The sequence below is a fragment of the Chamaea fasciata genome, unplaced genomic scaffold (genome assembly GCF_029207755.1).
Source record: "Chamaea fasciata isolate MVZ Bird 193981 ecotype frontalis unplaced genomic scaffold, bChaFas1.0.hap1 SCAF_6, whole genome shotgun sequence".
Taxonomy (NCBI): domain Eukaryota; kingdom Metazoa; phylum Chordata; class Aves; order Passeriformes; family Sylviidae; genus Chamaea; species Chamaea fasciata.
Window position 1 is genome coordinate 14,730,890 of NW_027094091.1, and position 26,117 is coordinate 14,757,006.

Below are 26,117 nucleotides of genomic sequence, written 5' to 3' on the forward strand. Positions count from 1 at the left end.
GAAACTAACCATAACCCTAACCCTAACCAGAAACCTGAACCCTCACCCCTAACCCTAATCCCAACCCCTACCAAAATCGCTAACCCTAACGCTAACAATAACCCTACCATTAACACAAACCCAAACCCTAGCACTAAGCCCTAAACCTAACCAGAACGCTAACCCGAACCCTAACCCAACACCAACACTAATCCTAAACCTAACCCCAACCCTAATAATTACCCTAACCCTAACCACTAATCCTAACCCTAACCCTAACCCTAACCCTAACCATAATGTTAACCCTAACCCTAAGCTTAACCCCTAACCCTAACTCTAACCCGAATCCCAACACTAACCCTAACACTAACGCGTAACCATAAACCTAACCCTAACCCTAACTCTAACCCACACTAACCCAAACTCTAACCCTAACCCCTAACCCTGACCATAACTCTAAACGTAACACTGACTCTAACCCAACACTTACCCAAACCCTAACCCTAATACTCACGCTAAACCTCAACCTAACCATAACCCTAACCCTGGCCCTAACCATAATCCTAACCCCAAACCTAACCCAATAACAGATTAATTAAATAAGTTAAGGGCTGGACAAACCCTAACCGTAACGCTAACCCTAACCCTAACCCTCACGTTAAGCCGAACCCCTAACCATAAAACTAATGTTAACCCTAACCATAACCCAGAAAGCTATCCCTAACACTAACTGTAAACCTAAATCAAACCATAACAGCAACACTAACGTGAAACCGAACCATAACACCATACCCTAACCCGAAACCGCACCCTAACCCTAACCCTAACCTGAACCCGAACCCTCATCACTAACCCTAATCCCAACCCCTACCCAAAAACCTAATCCTAACCCTAACCCTAACCATAACCCTACCCCTAACACAAACCCAAACCCTAGCACTAACCCCTTAACCTAACCAGAACGCTAACCCGAAGCCTAACCCAACACTAACCCTAACCATAACCCTAACCCTAACCCTAACCCTAACCGTAACCATAACCCTAACCCTAACCACTAACCCTAACCATAACTCTAACCCAAAATCTAACCGTAACCCTAAGCCTAAGCCTAAGCCTAACCCTAACCTAACCATAACCATAACCCTAACCCAAACACTAACCCTAACCCTAACCTTAACCCAAACCCAAACCCTAAGCCTAAGCCTAACACCTAACCATAAAAGTAATGCTAACCCTAACCATAACCCATAAAAAAATCTCGAACACTAACACTAAACCAAATCCTAACCATAACGGCAACATTAACGCTAAACCTAAACATAACACCGTACCATAACACTAAACCGGAAACTAAACCTAACCCTAACCCTAACCTGAACCCGAACCCTCACCATAACCCTAATCCCAACCCCTAACAAAACACCTAAACCTAACCCCAACCCTAAACATAAACCTAACCCTAACACTAACCATAGCCATACCCCTAACACAAACCCAAACCCTAGTAGTAAACCCTAATCCTAACCAGAAAGCTAACCCGAACCTAGCACAACACTAACCCTAACCCAAAAACTAACCCTAACCCTAACCATAACCCTAACTCTAACCACTAACCCTAACCCTAACTGTAACACTAACCCTACCCCTAACCCTAACCCTAACCCCTAACCTAACCCCGACCCTAACCATAACCCTAACCATAACCACTAACCCTAACCATAACTCTAACCCAAACCCTAACCATAACCCTAACCCGAATCCTAACCCTAACCCTAAGCCTAAGCCTAATTCTAACCGAAAACCTAACCCTAACCCAACCCTAAACCAAACGCTAAGCATAACCCCTAACACTAATCCTAACCTTAACCCTTACCCAAAAAATAACCCCTAACCCTTACACTAAGGTTAACCCTAACCCAAACCATAACCCTAACCATAACGTTAACCCTAATCCTAAGCTTAACCCCTAACCCTAACTCCAAATCGAATCCCAACACTAACCTTAACACTAACTCTTAACCGTAAACCTAACCCAAACCCTAATCCTAACCATAACCCACACTAGCACGAACTCTAACCCTAACCCCTAACCCTGACCATAACTCTAAACGTAACACTAACTCTATCCCAACACCCTAAAACTAACCCTAATCCTCATGCTAAACCTAAACCAAACCCTAACCCTAACACTAACCCTAACCCTAAACCTAAACCTAACCTAACCCTAACCCTAACCCTAACCCTAACCGTAACCCTCTACATAACCTCTAACCCTAAACTCAAGCGTAACCCTAAGCCTAACTGTAACCCGAAACGTAACCCTAATCCAAAGCATAACCCCTAAACCTAACATTAAAGCAAACGCAAACCTTAACCTTAACCCTAACTATAACCCCAAACCCTAACTATAACCCTAATCCAATAACGGATTAATTAAATGTTAAGGGCTGGACAAACTCTAACCCTAACGCTAACCCTAACCCTAACCCGAACCTTACACCGAACCGTAACCATAACCACTATCTGTAAACCTAATGCTAACCCTACCATAACCCAAACCCTAACCCGAACCCTAAGCCTAACCCCTAACCATAAAACTAATCCTAACCCTAACCATAACCCATAAAGCTATCCCTAACACGAACCCTAAACCTAACCCTAACCATAACGGCAACACTAACGCTAAACCTAACCATAACACTGTACCCTAACCCTAAACCGCACACTAACCCTAACCCCAACCCTAACCCAAACCCTAAACCTAACCCCTAACCCTAACCCTAACCCTAACCCTGCCCTCTCAGGGGAGTGCTGGAAGCACTGTTCCCTTAGTGCTGCCCTCATGCGCCTCCACAGGGGTCAGCTCCTCTTCGCATGCGCTGTCCCCTGGAATGACCTCAAGGGCCTCTCCCACTGAGGACAGCTCCTGGTCACTCGGGCTGTCCCCTGCAACAACCTCGAGGTCCTCTTCCACTGAGGACAGCTCCTTGTCAAGCATTCTGTCCCCTGGAAATACCTCATTGGCCTCTTCACCTGCGGACACCTGCTGTTCAGTGTTGCTGTCCCCAGGAGAGAGCTCGCTGGCCTCTTCTACTTGGGACAGCTCCTCATCACTTGTGCTGTCTACTGGAACAAGCTTGACATCATCTTCCACTGGGGACAGCTCCTGGTCACTCCTGCTGTCCCCTCAGAAAAGCTCATTGTCATCCTTCTGTTTATCTATCGCCACATCCTTGAGGCTGTGCTCCACAGCGCAGGCCCCTGAGGGGATGGGCAGCACAGGCAGCAGCTGCCAGCTCGGGGACACACGGGCTGTGCCCTCCGGAGCCACCCTGAGCGGGGGCAGGAACACCCTGGCCATGGGGCTGTATGGCTGCCCAGGACAGGGGCTGCAGGGCTGCGGCCCCTTCTCCCCTGCGCTCTCAGTGTCCCTGGGGCTCACCAGGCAGGGCAGTGGTGACAGCCGTGGTAGCCGTGGCTGCGGTGGCAGCCTGTCCCCACAGAGGGACAGGGCCTGGCTCCGGCTGCCCTGCGGCACTGCCTGCGGCTGCCCGAGCTGCACCTGTGGGACTCTGACATGTTCAAGGTTTTTGGGTCCCACCTTTGGCTGCCCGAGGTGCAGTGGTGGGAGCTTGATGGGCATCAGCGAAGAGCAGGAGCAGGAGGAGGAGGAGGAGGCGTGGGACCGAGACGGCTCCCTTGGCAGAGCAAAGATCCTGGCTGTGTCCATCCACTGGCCTCTCCTTCCTGCCTCATCACTCCCTCTTGGCCTCCTCCACAGGCTCAGCAGTGGCCCTTGGGTGGGCTGGGAGTTGGGGTTCTCCTTCTCCTTGCTCATTTTCTCAACAATTTCCATCTTCCTCGAGCGCAGACGGATCCAGGGAGCTGCTTCCTTCTCAGAGCGCAGCTCGCCTGGGACGGGGCACCCCGGGGCTCTGCGCCCCTTAGATATCCTCAGAGCCAGGGCGGGGCTCGCTAATGTCACACGGGGCTCTGGCCACCCCCAGGTCCCACATCAAAAAGGGCCCCAACACTGAGTGTCCCTGTCATGAAGGGCCACCCCCAGCACTCCAACACCAGCGGAGCAGGCATGAACTGGCACAGAGCAGCACCCGCACTTGTGGCCTGGTGGCACCTGCTGTGCCCAGAGCCCTGAGGGGCCTTGGCCACGCTCCCACGCGGCAGCCCCAGCTGTGTACTTTCATGAATGAGACAGATCTAAATAACACAAAATCCCCAAAATAATTTTCTAGGTACTTTTGTTCAATACTTTTTTTTTAAAGAGCAGTGTGAGAAAACTTCTCTGTGTTTCTGTTGTTAGTTTTCAGTGCTTGGAAACCACCTCTGAGCTAGTGAAGAGCTTTACAGTTCTCACATCCAGTTGTTTATTACATTTTAAAGTGCCTGTCATAGTACTTAACTTCAAGAAATGCTACCAAATTGTTAAAGAAAACTACCATAAAGCACTTCTTCAGTGTTGCCAGTGTTCTACATTTACATGTGCCTTTAGGAAAGACTGTTTCAATTTGATACATAAAGTTTGACATGAAAAAGAGATTTATGTGCCAAGTGATAAAAAAGGTTGCTGCTTCTTGCAGGGCTGTACTTTTTGTGCCATGAACAAGGTATTTGATGAACCTTGCCAGCAGCAAGGAAATGTGGCCATTTTTAGGTACATAACCCTTAGCCTGGTGAGAGATACTGAGGGAAGTGGTGCTGAGGCAAATGCACAGGTGGTTTGGGAGGGAGTTACTTTTGTCTAAGAAAGCCACTTCCTTAGGGTGAGTTCAGCTCCCTGTGCTAGTTGAGGCATATTTAGAAATCTGATAATACTTGAGGCCAGTAGTTGGTAAAGCTGAGACTCGGGCAGGAGACAACTTCTTTTTCACCAGGCATCTCCTAAGAGAGATAAGGAGGGATATGAAGATCATTCTGCATCTTCTAGGCTGGGCTGGAAGCACTTTTTGAAGCAAGTATGCATGAGCCAGTACACACCCATACAAAGAAGTGTCAAGGAAACCACAGGTTACCTGTGTCACCCTCAGTGTCTTGAGTTTCATAAACCAAAAAAGACATGTTGTTCTACTCCATCTGTTGAAACTGGGTGGAGCAGTGTTGCTTATCTTTGCCCAAATGGGTCAGTGTCGCTTATCAGATGGTGGAGTGATCCTTAAACAGATGGTGCAGTGATCCTTAACAGATAGTGCACACCGTGTCCCACTACCCCCATGGGATATTGTCCGCTAATGGACCATTAAAGCTCACCCATGACATGACACATTACATAATCCTGTTGTGAGATGCTTTACCCAGGGAGGAGGAGCCAAACCATCTCCACCTAGACAAAAAGGAGCCACAAGTGCCACCAAGTATCCAGTTTTCCACCGGATCCCTGGAGGAAGACCAAGACCGGACCCATCTCACCATTACTGAACCCTTTTTTCGACGGGACAATCTCTACTCCAACAAAACCACATCTGCCACTCCAAGAGGACTTACTCTGGACTGCTTCCGACACTCTGACCAAGAGGGCGTCAAGTTGTATTTCTGACTCTGTCAGGGTTTTCTAGGATTTCTTGTTTGTATGTTTGCTTGCTTGCTTATTCTTCTGTACTACAACATTTGCATTTTTATATCCCTAATAAAGAACTGCTACACCTATTCCCAAAATCTTTGCCTGACAGCCTTTTAATTGCAAATTTATAATAATTTGGAAAGAGGGGGAGGGGCTTACAGTCCAAGGGACACTCCAATCTTCCCTAGCAGATACCTGGCTATCTAAACCAAGACACTCAGTCAGCCCTCTTGCCAAAGATTTAGCCAGGTACACAAAAAGGCCCCGCATTTTACTCCCGTAAGTTGTTTCATGGGGATTTTAAGGTCCAGAATAAACTATGCTGCAGTGATTTACTTCATCTGCGAGCACAGTACATTGGCCCTTGGGTTTTGCATGGGTGCGGCTACGTTGGCACAAGCTTTGTGCCAGGAACAAGTACAGCCATGGCTGTTTTGCCGTTTGTGAAAGGTAGAGCAGTACAGGAACCTGCAGTAGCAGCAGCAACAAATTGAGTTGTGTAGATATAAATGTAAAACTTTCCCCAAGGCTTTTAACCAAATACAGCCACTTTCTAGTGCAAACAAAACCAAAGTAATTTAGTGGGTAGAAGTGATTTCAGCCTGACACTGAAAGCAGGGAGAAAAGGGACTGAACACGTCCCTGTGATCCAAGTACTGCAGTAGCTTTATGGATCACAGATGAGTTGTTTATGCAAAAAAAAAAAAAAAAAAAAAAAAAAAAAAAAAAAAAAAAAAAAAAAAAAAAAACCAAACCAAAACAAAACAAAACAACAAGAGTGTTCACACAGCATGTACAGACCCACATAATTCACTGTTATACAGAATAATCAAATGGATACATATATTTTTAATCATTCCTTTATGAATAAAAGAAGGGGTTTTTAACGTCCTAAGCCCGTACGTTAAAGCGTAATATAAGTGTTTGGGGGAAAAATGTTATCTGGAACGTCTCTCATGATCATTGTGCATCCCTTGAAGCATATCTCTCATGAGTAATTCCTGTGTTTTGTGGCAACCAGGTGTCAGCCACTGCTCAGGTGAACTGCAGTGAAGAATAATCATGGAGGTTAGTGTCCAGTTCATAGAGATAAATATGGTATATGATCATTTTTCACCGAGAATAATAGGAATCTTTTATATATAGCTGTGAAAAGTGAAATAAGTAAGCCAAGACTCTCTTTTAAGCTCTTTTCATCTGTCAGTACCATTCTAGTTCATTCAGATCTGCATAATTTATTTCTGTGCAAATACACTGCAACTCTAAGTACCACTGCTGGAAGTAGGCCCCCTAATGTGTTTAGGATTTGTGGGTTATTTTTTTAATTCTATTTCATATTGATCCACACTCAGTTGATTAATTATCTTCAAATTATTGGTTACATATATTTAGCCGCGCTTCGGTTGCAAAACCACGACGTTATTCTGTTTTCTCATCTGCAGAGCAGCTTTTGAGGTAATCCCGTTTAAACAGTAAAATGTCAGGAGGGGAAAAGAGAGCCCAAACCCCTACGGTATGAGGAGACTAACTGCAAAGACAAAGATCTCTATGTTTGTATATATAAAATATATTGGTGTGAAGCTGCTGCAGCAGGCTGTCCGCCCGTCCCTCCGCCCGCCCGTCCCCGGCCGGGTCCCTGCCGCGCGCTCCCGGCCCGCGCGCACGCGCACCCTCGCGCAGGCGCGCTCGCCCGGCGGCGGGCCGGCTCCCGCTCCCGGCAGGGTCCCGCTCCCGGCCCGGCCGCGCTGCCGCCGCCGCTATCGCCTTTCCCTTCCCTTCCCTTGCCGCTGCAGCCGCCGGACGCTGCGGGTCCCGGCGGGCCGCGGGCGGAACGCAGCAGCACCATGTCGGCAGCAGGGCCCAGCGACGGCCCCGAGACAGTGCGCGGTGAGTGACTCCCAGCGGTGGGGCGCGGGTCCGCCGGGCTGTGCTGCCCGCCCGTCCGTGTTCGGTCCCGGCGCCGCGGGCAGCTCGTCCCGGCGCTGCTCCCCGGGCTGCGTCTCCGCTCCGAGGTTCCCTGCGGCCATAGACGGTGGCGCTGCTGCGGGAGGAGCCTGCCCTTGGCAGGCCTTCCCCAGACCCTGCTGGCAGCCCGGGTGGCCGCGGCTCTGTGCTTGTCAGTACCGAGCCAGCTCGGGCGTCGAGCGGACGGGCAGCGCTGCGCTCGAAAGGCGTGCTCCTATCGCGTTTAAATATGGTTAGATTCTGAAATGCCCTTACACTTTTCAGATATGTTTATGTAGACGTGCGGTATTTATATCATTGAACGTGAACTGGCCAGTCAGCCTTGTCTCCGTCCCTGGGAAGGTGATGGAACAGCTCATACATCCCTGTGTAAGCTGCTCTAGGTGACCCTGCCTGCCGTGGGGGTTGGACTGGGTGATCTCCAGAGGTGCCTTCCAACCCTAATGATACTGTAAACTTCCATAATTTGTACTTGAGGTGTTTCTCATGGGTATGAAGATGTATGGATTTATTGATACGCTTATTTTTACTGTCACACATTAAATACTCCTACAAAGTAGGAATGTTTAAGAGAGTGATGTGGTGGTGCGAAACTGCTAGAACTGCATGTCTCGTCTTTCTGCATGGGTTTACCATAAATATGTAATATGGAAATATTAGCATTCTTCCAAAGCTCGTGATGATTCTGAGTAGAATCAGTGGTAGTGAGGTTTATCTTACTGGATTTTTCTATTCTAAATGATGGTCGACTAAAAACGTGCTCAAGTATTTCTTAAATAGGATGCATAAAAGAGCTAATTAAGAGCAGAATATTAAAAAAATCAGTAGAACGAAAATCTAGTGAAGTATAAACATACTTAAGTTTTTCATCAATGCCAAGTCTTACCAAAATAAAATGTATGCATTGTCCTTAAACACATTTTAACAAAATATGGTTCAGACAAATTTTAAAGATATTTACAATATAGGGATGTTTCCAGCTCTTCAGGGTCTGTGTATTTTTCTTCTGTATGTTTCCTGAGTCTCACTGTGCCAGCTTGTGCTAGGAAGTGCTATGCTCTTGACAGATGGAGTCCAAACAATTTTCAGAATTGATTGCGTGGGGAAATTGAGGCACCCTCTAGTGATGGTTATTTTCTTTTACAGAAGCTCATTTTCCAAGAATAAACAGAATAGCTCAGCAGTACTCCTCAGAAGAAAACTAGTCGCTAGTTTCCCTATGTGATAAATGTTTTGTTTTCCTAAGTATTTTGCTCTGTTACTTCTTCCAAAATACCTGTAATTTTGCAAATTTTATATGATCAAGTGAGAAGCACAGTATGTGGTATTCTGGATAGACCATAGCATTGGTTTACTTAATTTTGGTGTAATTTATCCATCTATTCAGATGGGGTCTTTTGAAACTGCATCTCACATTTTGAGAAAGACTACCTTGAGCTGAAGCTTTCATGTATCTATTCAAAACTTATTTCAGTTCCCCCCACCTCTCCAGGATACAGTTTGACAGATTTATAAATCATTTAAATTTCCATGTTCTAAATGTTGTAGTCTTGAATATACTGACACTGCTGTTGGCTATTGTGTTGCCCAGTTATAAAGAGTGGATTTGAGTTCCTCACTCCTTTGTTAGAGTGATGATCTGTGGATGAATTTCTGATTATCATTTTCCTGCCAAGTAATAACTAACCGTTAAAGCAAACAAACAAACCAAACCAAAACCAAAAAAACAAAAAGGTAATTTCCCCCTGCAGTTTTCCAGGTGCCATTGTAAAGTTCTATGTAGTCTGTTTGCTCCACTATCTTGTTTTGGCTTTATTTTAATGCCAGTGATAATATACATCATCTCTATTCTGAGGCCTTTTTAGTTTGTTATAGTTGTCACCATACTATGTTAAATTTGTGGTGTTAAAAGTGTACACACCCCTCATGCTTTATTTCCAGGAAAAGGGAGCTGTATTTTAAAACAAGTGGGAAGTAGATAATGTGTCTGGAATCAGCAGTTTGTGACATCCCTCAAATAGGTGGTTGATTTTCTTCTAGCAAGGAATGATTATCGTTCTGGGCCCACTATGGCACGCTTTTCTTGAAACATGTCCATCAGCTACTTCTTCACTTAATATGCAGCATTATCTCTGTACTAGTCTTTCAAGCATTCAATCGGTCTCTACTATTTTTTAATGCAATCTGCTTGCAGAAATTCAGAATTTTACTCTAATCCAATTATATGTGCGCTTAATGCCTTTATATCTTTCTTAAATGGAATGACATGGCTATGTGTCAGTCCACTAGTCAGACTAGTAAATAAGAGTTTCAAAAGAAGAATTGCTTTAAATTAAAAGCCCATGTCTAGTAGTTACTACCTTGTGAAGGCAGCACAGCTGCAGTGTTCCTGTATCTTTTTCTTCATTGTTGGGTTTGAGACACTCACAGAAGTTCTGAGACTGTGTCAGTGCAGAGACCTTTGAAGCCACACAGAGATCCAATGGCTTGGGCTCCCTCGGAGTGCAGATGAAATCAAGGGAGAGCACTCAGTAGATGACTTTTTCAGATTCTCAGGTTTAATTTGGTTTGACCATCCAGCAAACTTGTTAGACCTGCCTGACGTAAAGTACGGAGCCACTGCAGGATAATTACATTTTCAGTGTAAAACATGGTGTGGATCTTTTTCATATAGCCTTGTAATGGTGATCCTGAAAAGTAGTATGTTCATGGATATCAGTTTTAGTTTGTTCAGTTCAAAGATGTATTTTGAAGTTGAGCACAACTTAGTTGGCTGTAGAGCACATTCACATAAGCAGAGCAAAAGTGTACGTCCAGAGAAATAAAGTAATGAAACCCTTTTTTTTTAATGTGGTCGTTTTTTCAAAAAGCTACAGTATCTCACGGTATTTGATGCAACTACCAAAGCCTTAAAATGGTTTTCATTATATATGGAAAAGATAATGACCCTGTTGTCTCAAGGAACAGGTTAATTAATAAAGAATTTTGCATACAGAACTTAAGTTCTGATGCTTTATGAGGTGCTTAAAGTAGCAGCAGATTTTTTCTGCCCTAATTTTGCGTGTTTACACTGTTCACCTAGCTTGTCTGGAAATGTTTACGGACAATTGCAAAGGATTTCAGATCATCTAATCTGTTGCTTTCTAGTTTTCATTTGTCAGAATGGAAATGAAATGACGCATTTGCTGCAATGAAATAGAATATGTTTTTGCATGCTAACTGAACAGATTAAAAGGTAGAAAAAATTCACAAGAGGAAAATCTAAAGGTGACTCTAGACGAGCTTCTTCTTTGAAATATTTTTTTCTAAGTCTTGATACTTGGGTTTGGTGGGACTTTTTGGTTGATTTTCTTTGAGGCTTAGGGTTTGTATGTTTGTTTGTTTTTGTTGTTAACTTAAAAGCTTGCACTAGGGAAGGTTCCATAACTGTTTAAGGGACTCGGTTCCAGTGTTAGAATAAGAAGTTAATTTTTTTCCAGTGTGTACTCACCTTTCATAGTGCATTTAAAGTTCATAATTTCCATCTCTAGCAGACACAGCCTTTTTTCTGTGCTGCCATCTTTCGTGACCCTGAAGTTTTAAAAAATGCTAGTTTTTTTCTCAATGCCAAAAACTTTTCAAAGGCCATCTTTGAGCAAATGTGACTTTCTGAGAATTCTTGCTTGTGTTTTCTGTACACAGATAAACACTATTGCACCATTAAAATCATTAATAAATCTTTTAAAGGTGTTAGATTGAGATAGATGCTGATAATTCCTATAAAATAGGGGGTTTGCACTTTAAACCTTGTTCATTCTTTTGAAAGTTTCCAAATGCAATGGATTTTTCTTTTCTGCAAATACAGGCAGTAAATTGTATAATTTGGAAATCTTATCATTCTCCCAAATTTCCTGATGATTCTGAGTAGAATCAGTGGTAGTGAGGTTTATCTTACTGGATTTTTCTTTCCAAAATGATGGTCGACTAAAAATGTGCTGAAGTATTTCGTACAGTGGTTCCTAGTATGTAATGAAAGGTAGATCTGTTGCAGTTTAAATGCATTTAAATTATACTTTGTAAGGACTGGATACCAAAAAAATGTTTCATTCATTCAGATTTTCTCTTTCAAGTTCTTTCTGTTGGAACATGGGACTCTGGTATAAATGGTTTTATTTTCCATACATTTCTTTCAGAAAATACTTAATTTAAACACATTACCATTTTTCTCTGTTTCAGAATTGCCACCTGTTCCTTCTACATCAAGGATGAGCTTTGCAGAGCTTTGTGTTAGGCAGCGAATGAGAGAGAAACTAAAAGCTGCAAAGGTAATAATCCTTCAGAAGTCCTGTTTGATTGATCTCAGTCTTATAAGCAACACCCACTTCATTTTACTTGCTTTGTGCTATGTGAATTTGAGTTGGGATATCTGCTTTTTTATTTCTGAAGCTGAAAGGGTACTCAGTTCATCAGCGTGATTACTTTCTGTATTGCTGTTTTCTTTTCTAAAGTTTATATTTAATTTGTTGATAGTGACATAAAAGGTATCATTGTTTTGTAATTCAGGTGGTACAGTCATTACAAGTTCTTTCTGTGCTCTTTGTCAAAAAATTTCTTACACTATTTTGAAAGGAATGGATTTCTCTGTACTTTTGCTGTACAGTTTAATAAGGCATATTAATATATGGATCTGGAAAATCACTTAAACTGATTTTATAATAAAAAGATTCTGTCCCTAACACAAATATAATTAAGTCTTGAGTTCCTGGAAATTATTGTAGCTTTGAACTACTTCTGTTTCTATTACAACTAAACGCTTTTTTCATTTGTTTGCCTAGACAAAAGCTGAAATTACTTTATCACAAGAAGAGCCCAGTCCACAACCAAGGCGCTTAAAAGGCATCAGAGAAAGAAAACCAGGACTAGCACTGGACAAAACGGTAAAATTGTGCATTGTACCTTGCTATTCTTGTAATAAGAAAGTGAATGTGAAACATGAAAGATATGAAAGTCTTCACGCTCTTGAAGATCAGTTTCATTTATCAGAATTTTGCTACTCTTTGAATTAGTAGCCAGGAAGGAACCATTCTAATTATTTATTTTTAGGGTATATATTTGACAGTAATAAACTGCTTACATTGTATTATGGATATGATGCAGAACTTTCGTCATTTTGAGGCTCATGGCTTCTGTTGCTTAAGCTGCCTTGGAGTATTTAAAATTCACTGTAATTTAGATAAATAAAGCTCCCACTGTAATAGAGCTTTATATAAATTTGAACATTGCAATTGCTAAATGCTGGATATTAACTTTATGTCATTGTATTTTATTGTATTTCCTTGTTAGCATTTTATATTGAGTTTTTTTGTATTAACATGTTCTTTGTTAGAAAATTATTCTTGTATTAAAAAAACAACAGAGGCTCTCTCTGTGCAGAACTGGCACTCATATTCTTCAGAATTCACAGAGATTGCTTGCCTGTAGAAAATGTGTTCCAAAGAATGTGTTAGTCCCAGGAAATAACAGCATATAGCAGTAATGCCTTTGTATGGAATTCCAAACAATGTGATTTAGCCTGGCTAAATCACTTATCTAGGGAAGAATTGCCATTTCATGTATGTTGTGGGAAGATTCGTGGCAATGTTAACTTATAATAAGTAATTAATACAGCTTTCAGTTAAGTAGTACTATTTTAATATATTTGTATTAGGAAAATGCAGAAATAATACCCTTATTAGAGTTGTTTACTAATTTTCTATTGAGTGTATGTGAAACCTTCCACATGTTGGTTTTGTTTCGTGTTCTTATTTATGCACAAGGCATAGTTTTGTTGTTAAACAAGTGGCCATCAGATTGACGGATTTTGAGATTTTCTTTTTGATATTATTTTGAAGTATAGGTGTAATAAAGGTAAACTTGAGACATTTCTTCCTTTAATCTAACAATTCAGGCCACAAGAAGGAAGAACAGACAGAATGGAAGAACATATAGAATGGTAGATGTGTTTTTGTTGGTTAAGCCTGATGAAAATCACTTTGAAACACTTTAAGGAACTTGCTGAAGCAACCTCAGAACCAGTGGCCTTTACAGTGTTCTGTGTGTAGGGACAGATAAGGCTTCAGAGAGCTGGGAATGGATAAACATGATACCTCTTTCCTTGAAAAGGCAGGAGCATGTCACCCATGGCGTTAGAGAGTAGCCTAGCGATAATTGTTTGAGAGAACAAAATAAATAATCAGGTGTTTATTTCAGCACCTAGGCAATGAACACCACCTTTATTAAACAATACCAAAGAGGCTTTTCCTGATTGCAAGAGGGGTTGTCTGAGAAGCTGATTCCCTGATTCCCTTACCTTCCCTGTGGACTTACAGGCCCCAGTCCCTGCCACTGCTGCCCTGCTGGGGCTGCCTGCCTGAGCAGAGGGTTTGCCATTGCTGCCTCCTTTCCCTCCCTTTGGACATCAGCATGAAATGCTTGTGTTCAGGAGTGCAGAAACAATGCTTCCGTCACCAGTGAAGACAGCTACCGTCATTTAGGCAGTGAACCATTTCTTCATATTCTCTATAGTCTATATCTTGACCCAGAGGAATTAAGTAATAGATGTACCCTTGTAAAATAAATACGCAATCCATTTGTTACCACAGTGGGGATGTTTCTCTTTTGTTATTTTTTTCTTTAAAAATGCAATATCTAATAAGTGTAGTCAATTGTATTTTTTTATGATTCACCAAATGTATGCTAAAACTTATGTATATGTTTTTTATGCAGTCTGATAATGATAAATTCAGGGAGATGCCAGAGGGTGAATCACACTTACCATCAAAAGTAAAGTTTCGTGATTCTGTAAAAAAGCTTAAGCAAAAGTCAACAGTAAGTACTCATCCTCCATTTAAATAATGAATATTAATTTATTTTAACCTTTATATGGCTTCATGATTCTGTTTGAAGAAGCAAACAGAATTCAGTCTTAAGCAGTGGAGAAGGTTTTATTTAATTTAAAAATTCACAAGAAGTATCTGCCAACAATTGAAGTATATTAAAGGAACCTTCATCAGTTATAAGAATGGCTTTGAATCATTTGATTAAAAAACCCAGAAAACTCTAGTAAATCCGTCTGGACACAATTGCTGGAGTTTGTAGGAAAAATGTGTCTTCTGTTTAAATCCTTTTTATTAAATACCACCGGTTGACAGTTAAAGCATTTTACAGACTAGTATATTGGTATTTATTAGCTACAAAGTACTACTGTTAATTCTTTTCTTAGAGGAGTCATGCTAAAGCTAAAGGGTCCTGGATCCTTTAGAGGCAAAAGGCCATTAGAAATTTCCTATCATTTACCTGGGTATCTGCAGTATGGCCAGAACTTAAACTTCGGCGATCTGTTTCAAAAATGGTTTATATTTAAAACAATAAGAATGTTAAAATCGGACCAGGTAACTTTTTAAACAAAACTTTGCAAGAACTATTGAATGAAATATAAAGAAATAGAGAAAGTTTCATGAATTATTTACAAATTTCAGTTAGCTTCAGCATTTGAGTGAGTTCTGTTTGGGATAAAATAATAATTATCTTGTAACAAATGTTTATACATGCTGCTGTTTCATATTATTAACGGGAAGATTTATTCACTTGCCCTGATTTTCTTAAAAATGCCATAATGAAGTATCTTTGTCTTCTTTTTTTTAGTTCCAGAATGATTTTCCTTCTGAGGAAGAAGCATATAATTTCTTTACCTTCAATTTTGATGCTGTACCAGAGAAAATGAAAGCTGGAGCCAGGAAAAAGAATGGATTAAATGAAGAAGAGGTAGAAGAGGAAGGTGTCGAAACTCATGAAGATGAACAAGAGGATGAAATGGTGAGAACTATAGGATAAATGTTCATTTTTTTTTATTCAGACATCTGTTAATTTTATTAGTCAATGTAAAATGGCATCTTTGGTTTCCTTAAAAATTCTCAAAGCATACTTTCTCAAGAAACTTCTTAAGAAACAGACAAACTAACAGAGATGTTTGCACTTAACCTGTAGGATGAAGATGTACACCTAGTGAAAGATGATGATTTATTCTTAGGGCAGACAGATGAAGACCTTGTAGTAATGAAACCTGTTGATTGTGAAAGCTACACTGAGCAACTGAAAAAGGAAAAAGAATTTCTCTTCATTCCCAGCATGTTAGCAGGTATGAAGATTGTGCTTATCCAATTAGTTCCTGGATTTTTGCATGGCACCCTTTGTTGTGCTGAATAAATCTTGTCTTGACTATCTCTGGCAGCAGGTCTCTGACACTGATCATCCAGTCGAGTGTGGAAAGGTCTGACAGGATGGATTAGCTGGGAACATGCACATCTCAGCAGGCGTGCCTGCTGCACTGGCAAGTGCACTCAGGGCATCTCAGTTGCTTGGGGGTAACTTCATCACTGCTGTCTGTAGGAAGTGCAAGGTGCTGGCCCCTCTTCTGCTGTTACTTAATGTATGCAGCTTTGATTATATCTCTGACCTTTCTTGCCTTACTCCCACAGAACTTCAAAGTCCTGAAAAATCGCTTTATAATATCACTTGCTATTTGATATTTGAACTGGAAGAAATAGAAACAAGTCTCCCAGTGTATACTGGAATGGTACCAGTACAGTTTGCAGTGCAATGTCATAATATTTGACATTGTGTACCTCTGCGTTTTCATGTCTTGTAATTTAGTTGTGACTATTTCCAGCATGACCCACTGTGTTCTGATTTAGGGGAAAACTTTTGTTGTAACCCTCAGATCAATCCCTCCAAGTTTTGAGATTGCTTCTTGAAAAATACTGAATCCACACAACAGTGAAACAGCCTTGCAGGCAGGTCTTCAAAACAGATTCCACCTGCTGTTATTTGGCTGACATAGCTCTCTGCGCATGTTTTACATTTTGTGTGAGAGTAGCTTAAGCTAACTATATATTAACAGTAGGTCTGATTAATCTGAAAGTTTCACTTTCCATTGGAAAGGCTTAGAAATGCTTCACTAGTCAGTTGCTGCTCAAGGTTTTCTACACTGTTTTGCAAGCAACCATTAACACTAAACTCCACTAAGTAACTTGAAGTATTTTTTGGTTTTTTAGTTACTGGTTTATTAGAATTGTGAAACTTCAGTACTTTTATAAGAGATCTCTCTTGATTAAGATAAAAACCTGTTTTAATTCTACATTTATTTCTTTTTTTTTCCTATGTAGAAAAATACTTCTGACAGCATACTTAATATACAGTGCCGTTCATTTTAATAATTAACAAACTAAAACTAGAGTTACAAGATACTTTACATGGTTTTCTTTTTAATTTCTCATTAGTACCTGCTTCTGAGAAGATGCCTAGAAATATGCAGCCCAGGTACCTTGAGGATGAAGGTCTTTACACTGGAGAAAGGCCCTTTGTATCACAATCTAATCAAAATATTTTAGAAAACAGAATACTTAGACAGGACCAAGTAAGTCACTGCTGCCTTTTTAGTTGTAACTTTTATCAGTATTTTATTTATCTTTGTAAGTGTCTTATTTTTGTTATAGTTAAGTAAATGGATGTTCATACTTTCATATGGAGCTTGCATCTTCCAAATGTTTAGCAGCATCAGATGTTGGGAAATACAGATTTTTGTAGGAGCGTTTTTTTAGTGTAACCCTATTTTCAGAACATCAGACTGGGTCTTTTCCTGGCTCTGCTTGTAGCCTGCTGGGGAACAGATCACTGATCAGACTGTAAGGTTGATTAGATATTTGTATAGTTGTCAGAGAGGTTTTAGAGTCCTTCTAGGTTTTTAAGAATGTCTTATGGAAAGACTTGGGAAAGTGGCTTGGATATATTTTGTCCTACTGTATTATCATCCTAAACATGGTAAGGTGTGTATTCAATATAGACTTAAACTTTTGAGCAGCAGCTGCCCTTTATATTTTTTTGTGATCCTGTGTATTCTTCATGTGCTTTTGTTAATCAGATTGGGAATGTTTGGATCTAAACTTTTTGAATGGGCTGTTCCGAACCAGTTAGTTTTCTGGTTGACTTGATGGTGTTACCACATCAGATAACTAACAGGGTAGAGCAGCATCCTTGGACAGCTGCACTGGTTTAAGCTATGTTTGAATCCAGGTAATGAGATCAGAGGCATGAATCAGGACAATCAGCCATGGATAGCAATTGCTGTGTGAAACACTTACCTAGTCTGCTTTCAGAGATGCTGTTTAAGTAGTTCAGGTTATGGACTAGAAAATTTGAGAGGTGCTTTGCTAAATTATCTGCCATTTAACTCTTGTATAAAACAAGACTTAAAATTCTTTCCATGTTAGTGATTTAAGAAAATATCATTTAAATAAGTGATGTGTTGGTTTTTTTTCCTTTCAAATCTCTAACACTGAATGTTGAAGGAAAAATAAATTAGTATAATCAAAGTTTGAGCAATGTCTTGGTCTTTTAATTTCAAAACTTACCTCCCATATATTTGAAGATTTCATTTTGGTGTATTACGAAAGCTTTGTTTATTTCAGTCACAAACAATCCACAGTCACCTTTTATTCTGTATTTTCTATAAGAATTGTGATTTTGCAAGTAATCCCTTTATGAAGTAAGAAACAATATATAATTTTGTTTTCCTTTGTAGGGGAAAGAGTGGTTTGGTGATGATGGAAAAATCTTAGCATTGCCTAATCCAATTAAACAGTCTTCTACTAGGCCACCAATATTCTCACTTGAAGAAGGCATTGCACCAGAACTTGAGACAGTGTATAGAAAGGTAAGCATATTTCATACATGTGATTCCTGAGACTCAGTATCCCAGTTCTTCTGCACCAGTAATCTCGGAGAGCTAAAGGGTTCTTTGCTAAGAACCATGACTATTGACTATTTTCTGTGATTTCACATCTGTTCTTTAAATCAGTTCTACTTTATTAAGTCTGTATCTGTTTTTTCCTGTAAAAATGCATACAAAAGGACGAAGAGTTTAGCTGGTAGTGCTGGTTGAAGTAGTAAAGTCTCAGTCCACGACAAACACCTTCAAGTCTGTGAGTCACTAAGATCATTGTGTGTCTCCCTTGGATATTCTCATGCCAAAGTAGGGTGGTTCCTATATTAGTGTATTTATAAAGTTTGCTCATGTAGACCATGACTGATTTTGAGTTATGTAGCATCAATTCAGATATTTTTGGGAGGTTGTCCACTTTTTTTCTTTGTTGTTTTTCTTGTTTGTTTTGTTTTGTTCTGTTTTGTTTGCAATGATTTTTGTGATTGATTTTTCCAGTCACAGCATACCTACCCTGGCAAACAGCAGTTTTAATGTGCAGTCAGTACAAATCTAAACAAGTTTAATTTAAAACCATTCAGCAATCTTGAAGCAAGCTTTAATTGTTCTGCTTGTTAGAACTCTATTACCCTCTTGGAAAAGCTGACTTTTAAATAGAGTGCTCTTTTGGGACGTACAAGTGTTTCTGACTGTTGTTGATACAGTTTTAAATGTGGCCCTTAAATTGATGCTGGTGATAAATATACAGTCCACAGGCTGCATCCGGTACCACAGGTCTGTGCAAGGTGCTTCTGCAGGCAGGAAAAATTTTTTGTTTATATCATGTAAGGATAGGCCAAGAGAACTTATGTTTCAGGAATGCTGGTTTTACATGAACAATGTCATAGAAATATCTTACAGTGGTAAGACACTGAGCTTAAGGGTCCTTCATGGGCAGAAAAATAGTTAAAGCATAAGGAATTCAAAGTTGTCATTTTTATGACACATTGCATCTTATTAAACATTTTGAGGAGCAACTGAATGTGGGAGGATCAGGTGGACTCAAGTGTGTTTCATGGCCATTTGTATCAGTCCTATAAAAGAGCTATGCAACAGCTAAATTTCTCTCCAAATACCTCTTTTTCCTGTTCCCAGGAGGGGACTGCAACAAATGCTACATAACTAAAAATCTTTCAGGGTACCATATCTCTGATGAATGTCTTCTGAAGGATCCTAATAAGGGAGCAGTAGTCAGGTTGGAAGCAGTGTTAATTAATTGTCTTCTAATTTCAGTAACTTGAGGATATAAGCCATGGATGTCTTTTGGTTGCAGGGGGTTGAAGCAGGCTTTTTAAGCATTGTTACTGAAAGCTGTCATTTGCCTTCATTGGTCTGAATTTCCCTGGTGTTTGAATGGGGAAGCAAGTAATATATTTCCTAATCTACACAATCTACAAGGAGAGCTCCTTGTCTTCCCAATCTACAAGGAGAGCTGTTCTGTGAGAGCTGGACTCCATCCTAGAGTTCAGTTCTAAGAGAAAACAAAGCAATACTATACAGATGTGTCAAAAGAGAACTAAGAGGCTCTGCTTTTTCAAATCCAGTGTCATTGTCTTCATTGCTCAGCAAAACCTTCGGTATAGGAAGAGGACTTCTTGTTTCAGCCTCACATGGGCCATAAAAATTCTGTTGTGTAGAATATCCATGGTGGTTTTTTGCCACCCAATTGTCAATAAAGCAAGAGATTAACACAGTTTAAGACTCAGCATTTAAATGTTCGTAATGCTAAATGGGTCATTTTCTGACTAAGAAAATCCTTGAAAGATACTGATTTCAGAATCTGTAAATCCATTTTATTTTTTTTTCTTTCAGGCAATAAAAATGACATCTACCAATCAGTATTTTGTTGGAGCTGGAGATTTTCAGGGGCTGTTTCAATTGGATATTGATATTTCAGGACTGATATTCACCCATCATCCCTGTTTTAGCCGTGAGCATGTGTTAGCAGCTAAACTGGCTCAGTTATATGATCAGTATTTAGCAAGAAAACAGAAGAATCTTACCAAACTTCTCACAGACAAGGTATATCTGTTCTGTCTTCATACCTTGTTGAGACAATGAGCTGACAGTTTAAGGTGAAAGCTAAATTTGTCAGAAGTTAAAAACCTAAATATTTGACTGAGTTGTTGTGTGTTCAGTGCAGAATTGCATTTTTAAAATTAAGAATTTATTTGATCTTTGATTTTGAATTAACTCTGAGGTAAAAGGAATACAATAACATTTACGTAGAATTCCTTAGAGTATCCAAAATGTTTTCCAGTGATTGACAAATAAGACATTACAGGATTGTGTACAGCAGCTCTGAGAGGGAGACAGCAAAAGACATTATTCAATGATTGAGCGAACTTAGTGAAATTTAGTTTCAGTTACCAAATCAAAGGAAGCAGTTTAATTTCATCAAATTGTACAAAAGTAGAACCCATTTCCACGTATGTATCTGTGGCAGGTGCTGTGTTTTACATGCATACTGCTGCCACATTTACTGTGGCATTCTTGTGACATGGCAAAACCCCAGGCTGCATATTGACTTCTTTGTTTCTGCCTCTGTTGCTGACTTGCTGGGTGAGCTTGACAGGGCTGCTCATCCTCTGTGTACCGCCCCCCTTCCTCCATCTGTATGTTGGAAGTAATGGCAGTGGTCTTCTCTGGTGTAAATGTGTGCATGAACATTAGGTAGTGTCAATACAGTTCTGATGACATCAGGGCGCACTAGAGTACTTGTCTGTCAAAAATTAGTTGGATTATTAAGTCCACATACATTCAGATTTCCATAAACTAAAGGTCATGATTTTCTACATTAATGAGCTATTATAAGGGAAAAATAATCATTGTATACAAGGTCATTTTTATATTTGTGTAATGAGGGTCAGTGGGTGGTGTACAGATACTTCTGAATTTTTATATAAAGCATTAGGTTATAGTTCTAATGATGGACAGACATTTCATACAGTGTCTCAGAAAAAAATCCTTGGTATACTTTGTTCTATTAGTACTTTTAAAGGATTTGCCTTACTGCTCTGTGAAACAGAACATTTGACTTATCCATGTCTTCATTACAGGAACCTATAAAACCATAGAATCATTAAGGTTGAAAAAGACCTCTAATACCATCAAGTTCAACCATTAACCTAGCACTGCCAAGTCCATCACTAACCCCCAAGTGCCAGTCTGCACATCTTTTAAATATCTCCAGGGATGGTGGATGTCTCTGCACAGCCTGTTCCAGTGCCCCACGAAACTTTCAGTGAAGAAATTTTTTCCCAAGATCCAATCTAACCTGCCTGGGACTTGCAGCCATAGCCTCTTGTCCTATTACTTGTTACCTGAGAGAAGAGACCGACATCTGTTTACAGCCTCGTTTCAGGGTTGGTTTAACCTGGAGAAGAGGATGCTCGTGGGGGACCCTATTGGTCTCTACAACTGCCTGAAAGGAGGCTGTAGTCAGTGGGGATCCCTTATTGCAGGCAACCAGAGGCAAGTCAAGAGGGCATAGCCAGATGCTGTGCCAGGCAAGGTTAAATTGTACATAAGGAAGAATTTCTTCACTGAAATGGTAATTAGACATTGGAATGGGCTCCCCAGGGAAGAAGTGGAGTCGCCATCCATGGAAGTGTTCATGGATAGCACTTAGTGCTATGGTTTAGTTGACATGGTGACATTCAGTCAAAGGTTACATTTGATGATCTGGGAGGTCTTTTTCAACCTTAATGATTCTGTGATTCTGTTCTGTGATTCTGGGATTTTCTGGTCCATTAAGGATTACCTTTAGTGGCCCTTCCTCGTCCCAAGAAAGGCTTTTGTGAAAGTTGGGGGGTTTTGCTGACTTGAGGTCTTTTTCCACTTACACCTTTGTTTCCTGAGCTTTCAGAATATTCCCTAAATCAGTCTTCCCCTTGATTAGAATTGTTGCAGTGATCAAAGTTAATGAATCTCACTCTGTGTCCAGGGATCCTAATTAAAATGTCATGCTGAAGAATCACCTCACAGACCTGGCAAAACCCTGTAAATACAGAATCGGGACAGTTCAGGGTTTTCTGTCATTAGTAACTAGCTCTTTCCTGTCAAGCTGCAGTACACTGGATACTTTGTTAAGCCATCTGTTACTTGCTTCCTTTTTTTTTTGTTCAAGCTGCAAGCTTTGAGGAGTGCTGTGCAGTATAGAATTGGAGGTGGTGGTGATGTTGTTCCTATGGCTCAACAGAGCATACCTGAGTACAAAATGGAGATCAGGTGGGTATGAATTTATTAAATCGTTGGGGTTTAAAACTGTATTCCTTTTTTCCTTTACGTGTTGGTACAGAATATGATTCATGTCAGACTTTTAAATTCTACTGTGAATAGCTCTAGGAGAATTTTGAATATTTAAGAGTTCTCACTGATAAGTTGCATAAAACATTATGAAGAAAATACAATTTAGGCTGAAATTTTCATTCAAAAGAGGTCTAATTTGATTACATTTATTAATTTCCTAGTAGCTATTTACTGGTGTGTTTTGTATAATTCAATTTAATTAGAGTTTCAGTAGACTTCAGCTGGATGTACGAAGCTTTTAAAATGCCACAAGGTAATTTTTTGAACAGACAAAACCCCTAGTTTTTTCCATCCTCTTCCTCATTACGCAAGTGTTCTTGATTTCCTTCCCATTCTAAAGTATTTTGGCCATGTTTCTGCCAATGAGTTAATACAAATAAAGTGGTAGAAGTTTGTTTTACAAGATTACAGTTATTGTTCTTGGAGAAAAGCTGGGTAGTTAAAAATATACTAGTTTTTGGCTCAGTAGTGACAGTTTGTATTATTTTTGGCAGATGGACAGTGACAAACTCTTAAGTGTTAGCAGTATGATGAAAAGAAGTTGTTTTGGATAGCCATACTGAACAGCCTTTTAACTAGTAGATAACAAAAGACTGAAAGTTTTTCACAATCTAAGTGTGGGCAGTAATGTATACTTTTAAAGAACCAGAACTATAAAGTGATGTAATGGGTCACATGATAACACAATATGAAAAGAAATAGGTTTTTAAATAACAATTCTACTTTCGGCCTTGAAATTTACAACTACTAAACTTATGCATCCACACACTCCTCTTAGATTGGGAATTATTTCTTCAGTTTTCCATTCTTCAAGTACAGGCTTGTAATACACTGGTATCTGTACAGATCATAAAGTAGTCTATTTATTATTTTATGCTGAAGGAAAAAAAATTCCTTCAATTGAAAATGGAATAGCTTTAACAAGTATATTATTAACATATCTGCTAGAGGGCAAGGAGCTGGAGGTGTGCAGTTCCCATACTGTATCTCAGAGACAGGAGCTCTCACCAGGGAAAACATGAGAATGGTGATGGGAAAAGTCACCGGGGGAATGAGATTCTTGGATTTTGGCACCAGCCCTGAGACTTGCTTGATGGTGAACTCCAGTTAGAGAGAATATACCTCCTGTGTGCGTGATGTGTTTTTCTAGATCTTGAGTTCTTTAATTTAGTTTCATGCTGTTTCATTCATTATGAATCTGGAGAAACTCAGCTGAATTCAGTGAGATCAGTGTTGTCTAAGTAACATGAGATGAGTTTGGCTGGTATTATTCTAGACTTTTCATATCTGTAATTCATTTTGGCTGCAGCTCTGTTATTGGAAGCTGTTACACATATGAAGCCCAGATGGGCTCAGGAATTTTTGCTGTCATGGTATTCAGTACTAAATTGGACCACTTACATTGGTAAAATCATCTGCCTTGTCTCTCTCTTAAAGTTGCATTTCCCTCATGGTCAATGTAGAACACTCATGAGAAATTACAGAAATGTAGCCTGGAAAATAATCCAGTTGTTTCCTCCACCCTACAATAACATAACAGATGTATACACTTTGCTTTCTGAACATCAAAGCTGTCGTTTTCCATTGGCTTGAGGAAGAAATGCCATCTGAATACAGAAAACTTTTTGCAGATTAGTAAATTCAGCCCTAGTGTCTTCACTTCCTGAAGCAGGGAGCCAGTGTATGCTGTGGATTCTATGATTCAGGTTCTTGTGGGTAATGCATTTTAGCGAGATGATTCTCTACTGAAAGGTCCTGCTTCCAAATCCAATACATTAGATAAGTGTGATTACTGATCTATATGTTCCTCATGCCTTTAAGTTTCATCTTTAAGCATCATTAGACAAAAAAGAAAAGGTTGCAACATGCCTAAGTAATGTGCAAACTGCTAGCTAATGAGGTGGAGAAGTTACTCATACTGCTTTCTGAAGTCTGCATTTATTCTTTGCTTATTGTTTTCCCTAAATTGGCTTATGCTGTTAAATGGTGTATGATGTCTTTCTTCTCTCAGCTCTAATTCTGTCTCTGTTTTCCACATTCTCTCAATATTACAAGTAGTAATGTGTTACCTTACATCTTTTTTTTAATCACAGACTTGTTTTTCTCCCAAGATAATAGTGAAAACAGCCTGTGCTTGTGCTGTATGGACATTTACATTGGAAGTGTGTGATGGTCATTCAAAGTGCTAATGAACAGCTCTTTTATGGATTAGAGAGTGGAGCTGTGAAGGATCAATTCTGAGACCAAAAAAAGGCTTTGTTAATTTTGTTTGTATTAAGAATCTTGTGTGTCTGTCAAAGGACTTATTACATTACTTCATCTCTTCAAGTCCTTACTGGAGCCAGAAGCACATGAAGTTTAAAACATCTTTGGTAATGTACACATGTAATAAGCATTACTTCATAGCAGCAGTGTAGGTTTCCTGAGCTGTAGTTTACATTGATTTACTTTAAAATGTTTTTAATTATGTACAGCTATAATAAGCATTTTTGAAAACTGTGAGATCTCTAAAGAATGGACTTAATTGAAGTCACATTGTTCAAAATGGAAGAGACTGGAATATAGGAGGAAATCAAATCCTGCAATCTTCAAGTCTGGGTTTTATGTTCCTTGGATTTAAACCAATGCAGCCATCAATCAACCTGAAACCCCCATCACTTGGCTTTTGGTATCCCAAGTTTTCAATCTGTTATACCACTGAGTTAGACAATTCTGACTGATCTTGTGCTGTGTATGTATATTTCTAGACAAACCAGAAGACTTCGTGATGCTGAACAAGAAAAAGACAGAACGTTGCTTAAGACCATTATCAAAGTTTGGAAACAAATTAAATCCCTCCGGGACTTTCAGAAGTTTACTAACACACCCATGAAACTTTATTTGAGGAAGTATGTCTTGATAACACTTTTTGTACTTTATTTGCTAGCAGTGGAGTTGCAGCAAGATTAGTTAATTTGGGAACTTGGAATTTTGATATGCAGAAGTAAGGCTTTGAGGAGTGCTGACACTCAGAGTCTGCCACTATTCCTTTTGAGTTTGGGGAAGAGGGAGGGTTGAAATGAGTAACTACTGTAGCAAAAAGGAATTTCTACAGACTAATGAGTAAAGGAAGTTACTGTCTGAAATTAATATAATTATCTGCTATCTACACTTAAGAGTATCTATGCTAGTCTTTTTAAATGAAACACACTTTCGGTATATTGAAATTAATTCATGGAAAAGTGGATTTCTGTTATATGTTAAGTGTAACCCTTATGTAATTTTATGCAACATTCTGATAATTGTTGTTTTGAAGAGAAGAGGTTGATCAGAAATCAGATGAAAAAGCATATGAAGCAGAAATTCAGGCTGAGATAAAGGAATTGCTAGAAGAAAGTATGGAAGAATATGAAAAGAAAATGGAGGAGTATAAAACTGAGTTACAAGACTGGAAATCCTGGAAGAAGACACAGGTTTGTTTAAATCATTCAATTTCACAAAAAAAATTAAGTTACTACTAAATGTGTCAAAAAT

The 26,117-nt window shown here is 39.8% G+C and overlaps 1 protein-coding gene across 2 annotated transcripts in view; it reads left to right on the plus strand.

The window, feature by feature from the left end:
* LOC136290980 (complement C1q tumor necrosis factor-related protein 7) overlaps positions 1-26,117 on the plus strand; it is a 75,365-nt gene that overhangs the window by 15,710 nt on the left and 33,538 nt on the right. The window contains exons 1-12 of one of the 2 annotated variants that reach the window (XM_066185483.1): positions 7,384-7,441; positions 11,735-11,823; positions 12,334-12,435; positions 14,264-14,365; positions 15,182-15,352; positions 15,524-15,674; positions 16,816-16,952; positions 18,117-18,248; positions 20,106-20,315; positions 22,423-22,523; positions 25,352-25,492; positions 25,900-26,056. In XM_066185483.1, coding sequence (XP_066041580.1) covers positions 7,399-7,441; positions 11,735-11,823; positions 12,334-12,435; positions 14,264-14,365; positions 15,182-15,352; positions 15,524-15,674; positions 16,816-16,952; positions 18,117-18,248; positions 20,106-20,315; positions 22,423-22,523; positions 25,352-25,492; positions 25,900-26,056 — 1,536 coding nt within the window. In that variant the 5' untranslated portion in view covers positions 7,384-7,398. Of the gene's footprint in view, positions 7,442-11,734; positions 11,824-12,333; positions 12,436-14,263; positions 14,366-15,181; positions 15,353-15,523; positions 15,675-16,815; positions 16,953-18,116; positions 18,249-20,105; positions 20,316-22,422; positions 22,524-25,351; positions 25,493-25,899; positions 26,057-26,117 lie in introns of those variants that run through there. The other variant, XM_066185484.1, reaches the window with a different exon arrangement.